At 35.2% G+C, this 14,075-nt stretch overlaps 1 protein-coding gene across 1 annotated transcript in view; it reads right to left on the reverse strand.

Moving 5' to 3' along the window:
- Positions 1-14,075, reverse strand: part of ROCK1 (Rho associated coiled-coil containing protein kinase 1) — a 93,693-nt gene that overhangs the window by 58,398 nt on the left and 21,220 nt on the right. The window contains exon 2 of the mRNA XM_009672508.2: positions 4,044-4,125. Within this exon, the coding sequence (XP_009670803.2) occupies positions 4,044-4,125 (82 nt within the window). The remainder of the gene's footprint in view (positions 1-4,043; positions 4,126-14,075) is intronic.

The raw sequence follows: 14,075 nt of genomic DNA on the forward strand, positions 1-14,075 counted from the left end.
AGGAACAACTAGACCAGATACACTTCTAATAAAATAAATTATACAGCAGTATTTTTATCTCCAAAACTTGCATCCTAGGCCCAAAAGCAAAGTTTATAAAGAAGTATGGGTAAGGGAAGAAAAGGGAGGAGAAGTGCCATTTTTGGAGTTAATATTTAAAAAATGATTTGGCAGACGACAGAAAATTTCCGTTAAGAGTTCTACATACTCTGGTCATTACCTATAAACAAAAGAAGCACACATGCAAAAGAAATTTCCTCATCAAAATGCACCATTCTAAAATGAAGACATATGATTAAACATAACAAAAATATGGCAATAAAGCATATGGTTGACAATAAAGCACATGAGTAAAACTCAGTAAGATTTTATTATAGCTTACAGGAACCCAAAGATAGTTTTGTTTGAATAAATATTCTGTCACGTTATTGTCTAATGTAAAACCATCCATTTACACAAGGCAGCACACCACTAGCTCACTAGTTCAATAAACTATACCCTAAGAGGAATGTGATTATGAATGTAAACTCTGAAAAATTTTACTCAAGGATCAAAACAGTCAGTAATTTATAGAAAGCATACTTTAACAATGCATTGCCTTATTATTTGCCCTTTTTCGCAAAGCGATAAAGGACCTAGAATGGGGGATGGGTAGGATCACATGGAGCTGAAATGCACCAGTCCCTATGACAACAGTTTTCTCATCAACTTATTGCCCAATAGTCTCGTAACAGGAAATCCACCAATTCTGAATGGAAAAAAAATGTATAATAGCGCAGATGAAAGCTAGATACAGTATGAAAAAGCCTGTTTTAAATGGTTTTAAATCACAAACCTCACCCCAGTCAAAACAGTTAATCGAAGTTTACTTCACAAGGTTCTCACGTCAAAAGGATTCCAAATACACAGTACAGGCACAAAGTGAAAAAGGGTACTTGAGCACAAGATCAAAAATAAACATTGACCTTAATGGGGAAAATAAAATAGTTCAAATAGTTCCAGGCACTTGGATAGTTTTAAAAGCGCAGCACCACTGCATAACAAAATTTGGTCTGTCGCAGAGACACCTACGATGTAGTGCAGCACTTAATCATTGCTTGTCAACCTTACTTTTTAATGACTACCACTCACGCTTCCTTCCTAACTGCTCTCAGTTACCCCGCAAGCAAAAGTAATTTATTCACTTCTCCTGCCCACTCGCCTCCAAGCGCCTCTTGTGAAAAGCTTCCTTCAGATAGTACAACAGAAAATTTCAGAAATTCAAAATTAAGGGAAATCTATTTTAACAGCAATTTGAAGCTAAACATTTTTAAATGACGTACTCTATGCTGGTGAGCATCTGCAAGTTGCAACTTACTGCTTGAGAGACATACTAGCACTCAATATCTTCAGGCACTTGTTACTTGCTATAGTAACAGCAGCTTCAGAAATTTTACGATAAGATTCAAAGATCAGTTAATCAATGTTTTCAGGTTGCAACACATTTAAATAGGCCGTAGCATATCTGCCACTAATAGCGGAGGACACAGGCAGCTTGCGCTATACGAAGAGGTGAGACGGCTCCCATGGCAGAAGATGGCATCTCCGCCTTGGCCTGAAATTTGATTACAAGCTTACATGCCGCCTTGCAGTAACCTGAGTTCCTGCTGCAAAGGTTGGAATCCCAACTATCCTCCCTAGGAGATTTAGATGTTCTTCCTTCTTTAAATTCTATATAGTAGAAAATTTAAAAGGTACCGGTTTTGCAAAAATAACCCCCACAACTTTAGGTGACAGAAGCAGATATTTAAGGCTCCACAAACATAAAATGTAATTCAGAATTTTTTTTTTTTATTAGGGCCTGAAAGAAAATAAGAGGGGATAAGAGCTAAGAGCTGTCTCATTGGGCAATCATTAGTCTATAAAATAAAGGAAGCAAATTCGGGTTTTTTTGTAATCTAGAAGTTCATTTTAAAGTTCTAAAATAAAGGTACAAATTGCTTGGACAGCAACTACGGCAGAAGGGTATTTTTAAACAGTTTTCCATTAGAATTAAAGTAAACATAAAAATGTTCCTATATGTTTTAGGTTACATTAAAAAAATAAACATAGGGGCTGGTTTTTTTTATCAGAAGTTTAAGACAAACTAGATATCCTAGTTACCTTCAAGGCCATCACTCTCACAAACGCTGCTTCCTTTCGTATTTCAGTAAACACAGCAAGAACCCTGTTCTAGAGGCTATCTGAAGTGAAATAGCTTGCTCTGTTCTATTTATCCTCACTTTCATATTACTTCAGGTTATATCTTACACAGTATATAATTTTTACCCATAGAATATTCACTATTAATAGACTGTAAACATAAGTTTTACTTCCCTTCACTCATCCTAAATGTCCAAATCCCCTTCACTCATCCCTCAAAGACTTAATTATTTCACTGATGAAGAAATGTACATTCAATTTTTCTGATGCAATGAATACTTCCTTTGCCTAATTCAACTTCTCTTTTCTCCAATAAAGTCTTACCACACCTACTCTGTAACCAACAAAGTACACAAAATGTGCATGTAACAGCGTATGCAACTTCAAATATAGTTTGAAATGTGAAAACTTAAGCAGAACATCTGATCTTACCAGCAATCAGCTTACACGAGAAGGAGCCATCCATTAAATATAGTGGACTCTTATCCACTCCTTCTAGACTCAACCCCACAAATTTATTACCACAGCTAATAGCTGGGCAAAGCAAACTATTTAACAACTCCTTGAAAAGAGAAGCAAACCCACAAATTTCAATGAACTATTAAGACATAAATTAGGTTATTTAAATCCTAATTACTTCATATTTGCCACAAAACCCATTTAATACAATATTCAACTAAGATGTTTAAACTTGTAAAAACACTAACAACATTAACTTAATTTCAAGGCCTGCCCATTCAGTCTACAGACAGCACCAACTCTTGAATCAGCAAACACCTCTGCCATGATCTCCAGAATCTCTCTGTTAAGGCTGTAAAACTGGCTAAACTCTTCAACTCTTTTTATTTATATATAAATATATATAGAGGAGAATATTATGGAACTATGACTATCAACAAAAAAAAATCATTTTTTTCATTAAGGAAACTATTGCAGAGGAGAATAGTAGAAAAATACACAACAAAATAGTAAAAATAAGGTGACTTCCTTTGTAATTTTAAAAATAGCTCTGCTTGACGGGTAAGATTAACTTAAAGTTTATAAATTTGAAATTATTTCCAAAAGGCACAGGAGCCAGAATTAACAAGACGGCAAAATAGGAAAGTGGTATCTTCCAGTTAAAAAAACCAAACAAACAAAAAAAAAGGCCTGACCATGTGGTCATCATATTTTAACATTTTTTAATTACATATTGTTTTTATTGTTTAGATAATGAAAACCAAAAGGTTATTTTGCACCTATTGGTTTGTTTTTAATTAAGGAAATTACTAGGGTAGAGTTTAATTTTTTTTCCTAGGCCAAAAAGAAAATCCTGAGAAGAATTCTGCAGAGGCATCAACTGCAGAGTACAGTAGTACAGTAAACTATGCAGTGTAAGAATTTCATGGCATAATGAAGAAGAGACCTCGTATACTAAAAAAGTAAAAAAAAAAAAAAAAAAGCTCTAGTCTGTCAGTGTTTATTAGGATTTCTTGATACTATATACACCTTATGTTATTTTACTGCTAATTGCTTAAGATGCATTAGTACAGAAAATTACAAAACAAGTTAACAGAATTCAGAAGCTTGCTCAGAACAAAAGATACATATCTTTCTTTTAAAAGGCTCTCTGTTACTGAAAGCAATGCCATTTACTTGGCAGTAAGCTTGGACGGTCAGTTGCGGGGGACTGAATTTGTAGGGGTAACTGTAGTGACTGGAAGAAATTAAAAAAAGGAGACTCTTAAAACAATTTGTACCAAAAAACTTAAGGTATCCCCGAAATCCCTAGTTCCTACTGGAAAAGCTAGAACAACTTTTATTCCTATTTTTGCTGGTATTTATAGGCTTTATTATTTAATAACTAAATATGAAATACTTACACCTGTTTAAGAAATTATCAATGTTTTTGTTTTTTCTTAAGGCAGGAAAATCCAAGTCATATACCAAAGCATCTAATCCATCCTGGAAAAAAAAACACACCACAAACAAAATTAAATGTTTTGAAAAATAATTACACTTTTTGCTAGTCAGAGATATATGATAAAAAACAATTGTCCCTACCAATTTTACATACAAATGAAATGATTCATATTTACTTAATGATTCAACCAGTAGTTACGTCTTTAAAGGACATGTAAATATGATATAGCTGCTGCTCCTCCATTTCCACGTTTTTGTTATCTCAAATTACTTCTACAAATTGCTAATTACCTTAATTAGCTCCACATTTACAAGAAAAAGTAATTTTTCCAATTATAAAAATTACAAATAGTTCTAATAAGGTTCCTCAACATTAAAAAGTCATGACACATCACACAGGATATAAAGGCACTTGGACAGTAAGTGGCAAGTGGCAAACAGGGCAGCATGATGCAAACTGATGGCCAAGAGTCAAGCCTCATTTTTTATTCATAACACTTAAGATAACAGATTTACAAAGCAAAGACTTAATTCTCTGTGTACATATGCAATTTCATTGAATTCAGTGGGAATACTCATGAACAAGATACTGGCTTTATGCATAAAAATTTTACATGAAATACTAACTTAAAACTAGAAACAGCCACATGCCCATCTGGCAGTACTACCATTGGATACATCCTCATGGACAAAAATATAGTTAAACAAAAAGATAGTTCTAAGATCTTGTGAAGGAGCATATACTTCCTGACTTGAAGTTTATGGTCGTCTTACTTTTACAAGAGACATACATTATTCTTGAGTGTATTATGTCTTCTGAGAGAAAAAAAAAAAGAGAGACATTTTTGTCAGACGGTGCAGATACATTATCTAATTAAAAACATTAAGTCTTCTAGACAGTTATAACACAAAGAATTAAATATAAATAAATAATGATCGGAAGTCTTCTTTATCAACTCGGTAACGTTTAAGTGACAATTGCAAAAAATAAGGGAGAAGGTCCTGAAACAAATTGCTGGATGCTAACAGAGTATACTGGGGAAGTACCATTATTTACTTACTCGGCTTCTAATAAATGTCTGTACCACGTGTTATTGACCTGTAGGAAACTAGATATTAGACCAGACAGGTCTTTGATATGACCAGTTCAAATCTGCTTAAACCTGGTTTTAGTGTTTTCAGGTTTTTAGAAAATTATGCAACACAGAATTCAAAGTCGATCCATCAGGCCTTGACTACTACTTTTAACTCCCTTCAAGAAACAATGCCTAAAAAAACCCTATGGTATATAAGCTTTGTGAAAGCTTAATTTCCAGAAATATGCATTAAGAGAACTCACTTAAAGATTTCGATTAAAAACTAGCCTGTGATTTCTTACTTCCAATTCAATCTACTCTGTTTCTGCAGTCTACAGAAGTTTTTGAGCTATAAAAATCAATGCTATCAAAATCAAAACTATTTGTGGTCCTTGCTTTTAAATTATGTAAGAGAAAAATCATTTACTTGATATCGAAAGAAAACAAACAATAAAACCACACGAGAATTTGAAAACAAGGGTAAGGAAATAAAAATATAAGGACAATCAGAATGACTTTAAAGGCTGGTTATTATTAAATCTGTTAATTTTATTCCAGAAAAACAATGCTGTTTTAAGTTAATTCTCCATACAGTGCCTTAGCTGAGACTCTTAAGAAATGTTACAATGGAAATTACAATCAAGTATCTCAATATTTTCAAAGCACTTAAATAAAGCCAGCTTTTGCATCTTGGCCGTATTTCCATTTCATAGTAAGCTTTTAAGATTTAAGGGATCATCTTTTTAGACTTACACTAATGATGAAAAACAAAAGCAACTGATAACTGAAAAACATAACGGAAAAAATACTTAATGGGCCAGTTATATAAACGAGAGAATGAGAACCAGTAATAACTTGGACTCTAGTCAGATGTGGGAAAAAGCTATGCAGTTGATGCATAAATCAATGAGAAATAATTAGCAAGCTACTAAAATACACAGTTTCCAAAGATACATAGTAAACATCTAGAAAATACGCTAAAGAATTTCAAATTCTTTAGTAACTTTAACCGAGGAAATCACGATGACTGGTTGCAAAGCAGCACAAAACACGCCAGTAGTTCTACACACTGAGTCTCACTCCGTGAGGAACAGTAGGTAAAGAACCTCCACAGGGCTGCTAGGTCACATCTGTGGATTTTTCAGCACAAACAAGCAATGATGATAAATTACCAAAGGCTGGGGTCCATTCTGCCCTTAATCCTTAAAACAAGTTGAGCCAATTACTTTGTCCAGGGTCATGGCTAACAAAGACCAGTTCTCCATAACAGCAAGTAAAAGAACCACCTAATTCTCAAAATTCTGATTTGCTCTGGGGCACTGCAATTACTTGCTTCCTGCTTCACTGCAGGGCTTCTATCAATGGCCAAAATTCAGTCCTTTGGTTTTTTATTTTTAGGGAAGGGGAAAACTGACAATTTTTTAAGCACTGAACACAACAGGTGGGAATATCTACAAAATTTTAGTATCAACTCTAATTTTGCATACAATTATATTAAAATTTAAGTCTACCAAGAAAAAAGCAAAAAATACCAGTTTCATTGGTCTGTCAGGCTTCTAGATTTGTGGTTTTTAAAAAGCTCTAAAAATAAAGATGAAAGATAACATGCAAATTCAGTTTTGATTGCCAAAGGTGAATTTTCAATATTGTTTAATTCGGAATTAACCAGAAAAACACGGCCTTTCAAATCTTAGAGGTGAATTCTTTCCAATAAAACATTTAACTCAGAACAAAAATAAACTCTGAAACAGAAACACAGATTCAGACTACTTGATCATCTTAAGTTCCCCTCAAAGCACACTTCAAAAATCATGCAAACAACATCTAAGAAAACAGCATGTCAAAAGTTTCCTATTTAAAACAGTTTCTTCAATAATCAGCTCCCCTCCGCTACAGTATCTACAAAAGAAACTACTCTGGCCCAAATCATTCATTTAAAAAAAAAAGGGGGGGGGGGGAGGCAGAGGGAAGGAAAATCTTACGATGATTGAGAGACTTGTAAAACCCTAATTCTCAAAACTAGTCATTTCTTTGATTGAAGTATATTTCTGAAGAAAAATAGCATGATATTATTAATTATTAATGGTGGACTGTAAATACAAGACTAAACTTTAGTTTATTTTAGAGAATTGGGACATCCTCTTTAACTAATCTACTCGCAAAATAAATAAAACCTTGTGAATAATGGAACTCAAATATTTGAGATACTAAGTGCATAATGTAAAACATGAAATAGCCTTTTTTTTTTTTTCCATTTACATTAGCTGCACTGGAAGAAGTGGCAAACTGTACAACCTGTGCAAGTACAAAGGGGAACTGCGGTGGGGCTATGTGAAGTCGTATCACCAGTCAACCAACAGGGAAGAGAACACAAACCCAGAGAGTTAGAAGGCAACGACCCTTCCAAACGCTGCAGGTCAGAGAGACAGGAATATAGTATGGGGCTTTAGCAATTACTATTATGAGAAAATAAGGTAATGTCCAAAGGGAGAGAGACACAATCATCATTGTTTTCATCCCTTAGATGGCTGCAGAGGGAATTAATCTCTCAGTTCACGTTTCCTCCTTGCTCACCAGTCTTTCACTATGCCTTCTGACCTCTTTCCTAACACAGAGGGGAAGGGACATCTTCCTTCCAAGATGCCATGACCTCCTCTCTTAAACAAAAAGAGCAGTAAGACATCATTACAGGATACTATCCATACACCCAATAATTCAATATGCTTTATTAAACAAGCAGGCATCATTTTTATGAAGTTTTTCTCCCATTTGCTTGGGTTCAATATGTTTTTAATATGCATCTTCTTTAAATAGAACACATTCAATATTTCTTAGAAACATGCTGCAGCCCAGAGATATTTTTAGCTAAGCTTAAGTTCTAGCTTAAGTTCTACCTTACCAAAGTAATTTTCCTCTCTAGCTTTGAGTTTACACATAGGCATTTTCCTTTTGTGTTAACAGCTTAGATTACTGGAATATATTGTCTTATAAAAGCAAACATATTCTATGATCGAACTTTGATCTTTCTTGCTGACAGCGTTTTAGAGGTGATAAAGACAAAAAAGCAGAGAAGAGAAAAACTTCTTTCCTTCACTCAGCTTCATGGCCTCATATGTACTCTATTTTGCATGACCTTTATTTAAGGCAATTATCAATAGTTTCATTATCTATTTAAAATACCTCTTTCTATCCTGAAAAAATAACAATGAAAAAAACCCAGGAAAACTCAAAACCACATAAATGAAGGCATACTATTTAACCATATAACAACACTGCAAAGCACAGAGTTCTTCCGTATCAACCGCTTCCATGCATTTGGTTTGGTTGGTTCTGTTTGTTACTATACCACATTTAGGAAGGGTGTCAGAAGAACAGCTACATGGAGTGAAATTAAAGGTTATTCGGGACTCATAGCCTGTCTCTGGAGATGACCAATAATGGATACCTAGGGAAGAGCGTAAGAACAAGTCCAGCATATGGTAATACTTTCCCGATGCATCTGTGAGCCAGGAATGGCACCTTCATATTTAACAGCTCTAGCTACAATTCTCTTCTGCAACTTCATCCAGTCATTTTCTGTACAAGTTTTTGGCCTTCACAGCACCATGTAGCTATGAACTCCACATTCTATGGATTATCTGAAAGTGTACTTCATGTTGAGCTTGCCACCTGACTTAAAAGTATCTGAAGGGGAGTGTCAAGAGGATGAGGCCAGCCTTTTCTCTGTGGTGCCCAGCGACAGGACAAGAGGCAACGGGCACAAACTGAACCACAGGAAGTTCCATCTGAACCTGAGAAAAAACTTCTTCACTGTGAGGGTGACTGAGCATTGGACCAGGTTGCCCAGAGAGGTAGTGGAGTCTCCTTCGCTGGAGATCTTCAAAACCCGTCTGGATGTGATCCTGGGCAATCTGCTCTAGAGGACCCTGCTTGAGCAGGGAGGTTGGACTGGATGATCTCCAGAGGTCCCTTCCAACCTAAACGATTCTGTGATTCTGTGACTTCATTTGCTGCCTCCTTGCTTTTCTGTCACAAAAGGAACAGACTCCCTATCCACCTGATCCATGACATGATTTTACATGCTTACATCACTTCTCCCCTGGTCAGCTCATTTCCAATTGTTCTTGTATGAAAACTATTTCTCTTTGTCCCTGCCCATCACACACTGCTTTTTCTATTCCTGCTATATGCATTTCAAGTACAGGAAAGAAACTGCAAATAATGCTGAAGTTGTGAGCACGCCATAAGTACACAGCAGCATAATGACGTTTCCTGTTCTTTCCTTTACTATGTTATTAACTGAAATATTTGAGTTCTTTTGGCTGTCACTGTATACTAAGTTGACTCTTTTAAAAAACTACTTACTATAAAAAAAAGTTAGCACAAACACCCAAAAACAGATACCCAAAACCAGATATATACAAAGATGAGAGTTCTCCCCATGTACTCAGTTAACCTATATCAACGCTACATTTTACCTATCATTTTTAATCAGCTAGACACCACGGAATATTAATTTATTATGCAATTTGTTATATCTTTAATTTTTACTACCCCGTCCTCAGTAAATTTTCTCATCTCATTATTCATCTTTTTAGATCATTTATTACTATGTGAAGTAGCACAGGTCTGTTAGACCCCACTACTTATCTCTCTGCTTTGAGTAAACTGATCGCCAACTCTCACTTCGCTCATCCATCCATGAGACAACCCCAGCCCAAAGCAGCTTACACGACGAGCCTTATCAAAAGCTTTTTGGAAATTCACACTGACTGTAGGAACCAGATCGGTCTTATCCTCATATTTAGCAATTCCTTCAAGGAACTCCATTAGGTTTGCAAAGCAAGAGTTTCCTCTACAACACCTGTGTTATTCTTCCCCAACATGACAGGTGCAGGCTCACTTTTTCCTGCTATGACCTGGGGGCACCTGCATTCTCCCCCAAAATTTTTGTTTTTCTTTTTAAAAGTGATATACAATCAAAACAACAGTATATCATCTATATTGTCAGGGTACAGTTATAGCATCTTCACATCTCGAAATCTGTTACCTTGTACACATTTCATTATGACATACATTGTCTAGTGAAAGCATTTCATAAATAGAAAGGTACTAAACCCAGATGAAACTTTGCTACTGAGACACTTGTTTATTTTACTATTTTTCTATCATTCAAAGCACTAAGAAAAATGCAATGGGTATTATCAGCATACAAAAATTGCATTCCTTGGACTGATTGGCAGTTACCCAAGTTTAAAGTCTTTGCTGCTTTTCCTTTTTAGGAGAGAGCACAGTAAGTCTTAACATCTACAACCATAACCATCCATATTTTAGTACCCTCTACTGTAGCTATTTTCTGTTTATTTCTATAACACTGAAGCTTCCCCCTCATACTTAAAACCAACAAACCTGACGGAAATTTGAGTTTCATGTGGTCAAGCATGATTATAATGTTATAATGTCCAGCCATACACATATGATCTCTGTGGTGAGCTATCAATGTTGAGATAGGCTATTTAACTGGTATAAGTCAATAGTTATAGTAAGTTTTTATATATTACTTTCAAATGTGCATGAAAAGTGATACTTAAACTCTGTCATTCAAAAAATTAGAAGTTTCTCTGAATTGTTTTGTCTACAGCATCACGATTTTCTGCTTTCTCAAGGCTACAGTTTGTGCTTTTGGTTTGTATAAAAGTAGTTTCTGGACTGAGTCATCCTATTAAAAACATCCTTAACTCCCTACCAGTAGGGCAAGCGATAAGAGGGCAGACCCCATTACAAGACTTAGTTTTGCACTGAACAGCCATTACTCACTTTGGGCAAGGACAGAAACTTTCTTCCGATGCTAACATCATTGTTAACATCATTGCTATCTCAACTGAGAGAAAATCTTGAACTGCTCTTTCATACCGTTTTGGGGAACACTCCTGTTTTATTGGTCAGAAAAAAAAACACACACACGGAAGACACTCCTCTACTACCAAAGATTAATACCATTTTTTTAATAGGCAAGAATAAGCTTACCTGAGAAACAAATACTGAACAGATCCATATAATTCACTAATTTCAGGCAAAAACTGTCTGTAAGTCAACTTTCAGACCAATGCCAATAGGGCAACATTTAGTTATCCCTAAAATAGACAGAAGATTCCTCCGAGTATCTAGTTATAAGTTGATCGCATTCAATTTATTTACTTGGCTGCCCAGAGTATACAGAAGAGCAGTTTAGTACTTCATCTTTAAAGTATATAAGTCAATGTATACAGAGTGACGGCACTCCATTAAACAATTTTTATTAAATGGTTATAGCAGGCAAAGCATACAGCAAACTGACATGTTAGCCTGAGCACAAGGCATCTGATTCACGTTGCGTTCTTGTTGCCAGTATGATACAGTTCTACAGAGCTTGCTACTTCTTTGAATCTTGCAACATCCATAACACTAGCAAAAGCTCTTTAAGACATAACCTTACATAAAAAACATCTTTTTAAAACCTCAGTGAAGAGATCTTGAAACTTGAAAGAAAGATCTGTGGTTGCAAACTTCACCCTTATCACGTTCTGTACAGTCACACATATGAATTTATGTATTTACATTCTGTTCAAACATCAACTATGTAACATTTTTAGTGACAATTTCTTAGACTATAAACTTACTACAGAACTAAGTACATTTTCATACATATCAAAACACATGTTGTCGATAACTCCAGAGCCCACAGACCTCTAACATCCATATTAGCACAGAAGCAAGCCTTAGACACGTCTACAGACATCTCTGCATACAAGTAGGGATGTTCCTTCTCAGACAGCTAACATTTCTGGGTCTAACTGTTTTTCCGCAGCAGCTGCAAGTCTTGTTGTCTGAGATGTCTCCATTAAAAATGAAATGCAGTGCAATTCTGTGACAGTAACTCCCTCTACTAAACATGCAGGGGTATCAGCAGAACCTAGTGGCACCTACAATCCTTGGGCTTCCTACACAGCTGAGGGCAAGGGGTAGTTTCCTCACATCAGAGCCCTTTTCTGCCCACTGACTAGACTGAGGAATCTTCCATTCGTAATTCTGAATTGCACCAATGCAGGGCACTATTTTATGCCTCAAGTTGTGCATAGCTCATATTGTCTGAACATGCAATTCAGACATAAGGTGGTTTTTTTTTTTCCCCTCTTTGAGTTCAACACTTTACTACACTAAAGTTCTACAAATTTTTTTTATAGTTAATAATCTTTAAATTCAAATAGATATTCAGCATATCAGCATTTTATTATTTCAGTTTAGCATTAGAATTAATTCTATTTAATAGTACATCTTTAAGAAAAGCTAGTAGATGAGATAGCAGTGTCTTCAAGAAGGATGAAGAATATAGACCAATATTTCAGGAAAATGAATGCAGAAATAGGAACACTATATATTGCTTGAAATAGTTCAAGGAGAGGCATAATAGTAGTAAAAGCTGACTGCTATCAAACTGAATTATTACTATTTTATTTCACATACAAAATAGATCTTCGGATATTTGTAATTCATTTTGCTTAAGAAAGCTTCAGTCACATGGATCGATACACTACCTGGGCAGGTTTTATGAACTACATAAAAAGCTTCTACACCAAGTGTGGCAATTTCTGCCATCAACAGGATATCTTATGCAAAAATAATAATAAAATGGTTGCATAAGTGTCTGGAAGGCTATTCAGATTCTTGATATTTTAATATGTTGAAAATAGATGATGTATTTCAAGCTTAAATGATTTATCAAGCTATATTTGGACTCAAAACAGAGTTAAATAAAGTGTAAGAACAGCTTCTTAAAACTGCCTTTTTCAATAGTTATATTAAATGTGCTGAATGCATGTATACTTAAAATATGTATCTTACATATATATGCTTGTAAACAGCGTTAAAAGACAAGGAAATATTGATAGTTTACAAACTGACTGATGTTTGTCAGCATGGACCTGGCATTCCAAAGTTACTTCAAAGCTTAGTATTATGAAATGCCTCATAAGTTTAGAATTCCCAGCTACTGCAACTGCAACTACAGATAAGCAGCCCATCTGATGTATGGCGGGATAACATTATCCACAAAAATGCCTTGAGGGGGGGTGGAAGACCTCACATCCTTTCACATTCTCAAAGTTATTACATTTGCCCAAGTAAAACGCAAATCCTGCTCCCATCCACCTAAAACGTAAAGTATCTACTCAAACACATAAATAAATAAAAAGATAAACTGCATTTATAAACTATATCAGCAAAAAACTTTGCAAGATCGACACAGCATTCTTCAATTATATTGAGGAGATAGACTCTGTCATAGGCAGAACACACAGATCCACCACTTCAGTTTAGAAGTCACCACAACATTTTCATTTTAATAAACACTCAGCATTACCAACTTAGATCAGCAGGAGTAAACACTTTAAAGACCATTAACTAGAAAGTAGAAGTAGAAGGGATAAGAAGTAACACTATCAATGCAAATACTGGTACATAAACTTCCCTTCAATAAAATAACATAGAAAAAAAACCCAGCCAGATCAGAGATACAGAAGAATTAAAAAAAAAAAAAAAATCCACTATCAGCTCAGAAGTCTTAGGCTTCTTTGCGCAACAGTCTTTAAAGAATCAGTTAAAGACTTAAAAGTCAAAGGGAAATAACTGCACAAGCCTATAAAGAAAAAAATAGTGGTATTTAGCAAAGGAAATAAACAAAATAGTCACATTTGTAGCTTAGAAAATGGCTTTTTCCCTCCCAGAATTTTTTCAGGCTGGTATCCCTGAAACTAGACTTCAGGAAGTAAACTTGGGGCAGTCAGACAAGATGTGAACTAGCAGGATAACAACTTGTTCATAAGAGGAAACATAGCACATTGTTGCAAGGAGCATAAATCAAAGTGCTTTACATCCTAA

The sequence above is a fragment of the Struthio camelus genome, chromosome 2, assembly GCF_040807025.1.
Source record: "Struthio camelus isolate bStrCam1 chromosome 2, bStrCam1.hap1, whole genome shotgun sequence".
In the NCBI taxonomy this organism is placed as follows: domain Eukaryota; kingdom Metazoa; phylum Chordata; class Aves; order Struthioniformes; family Struthionidae; genus Struthio; species Struthio camelus.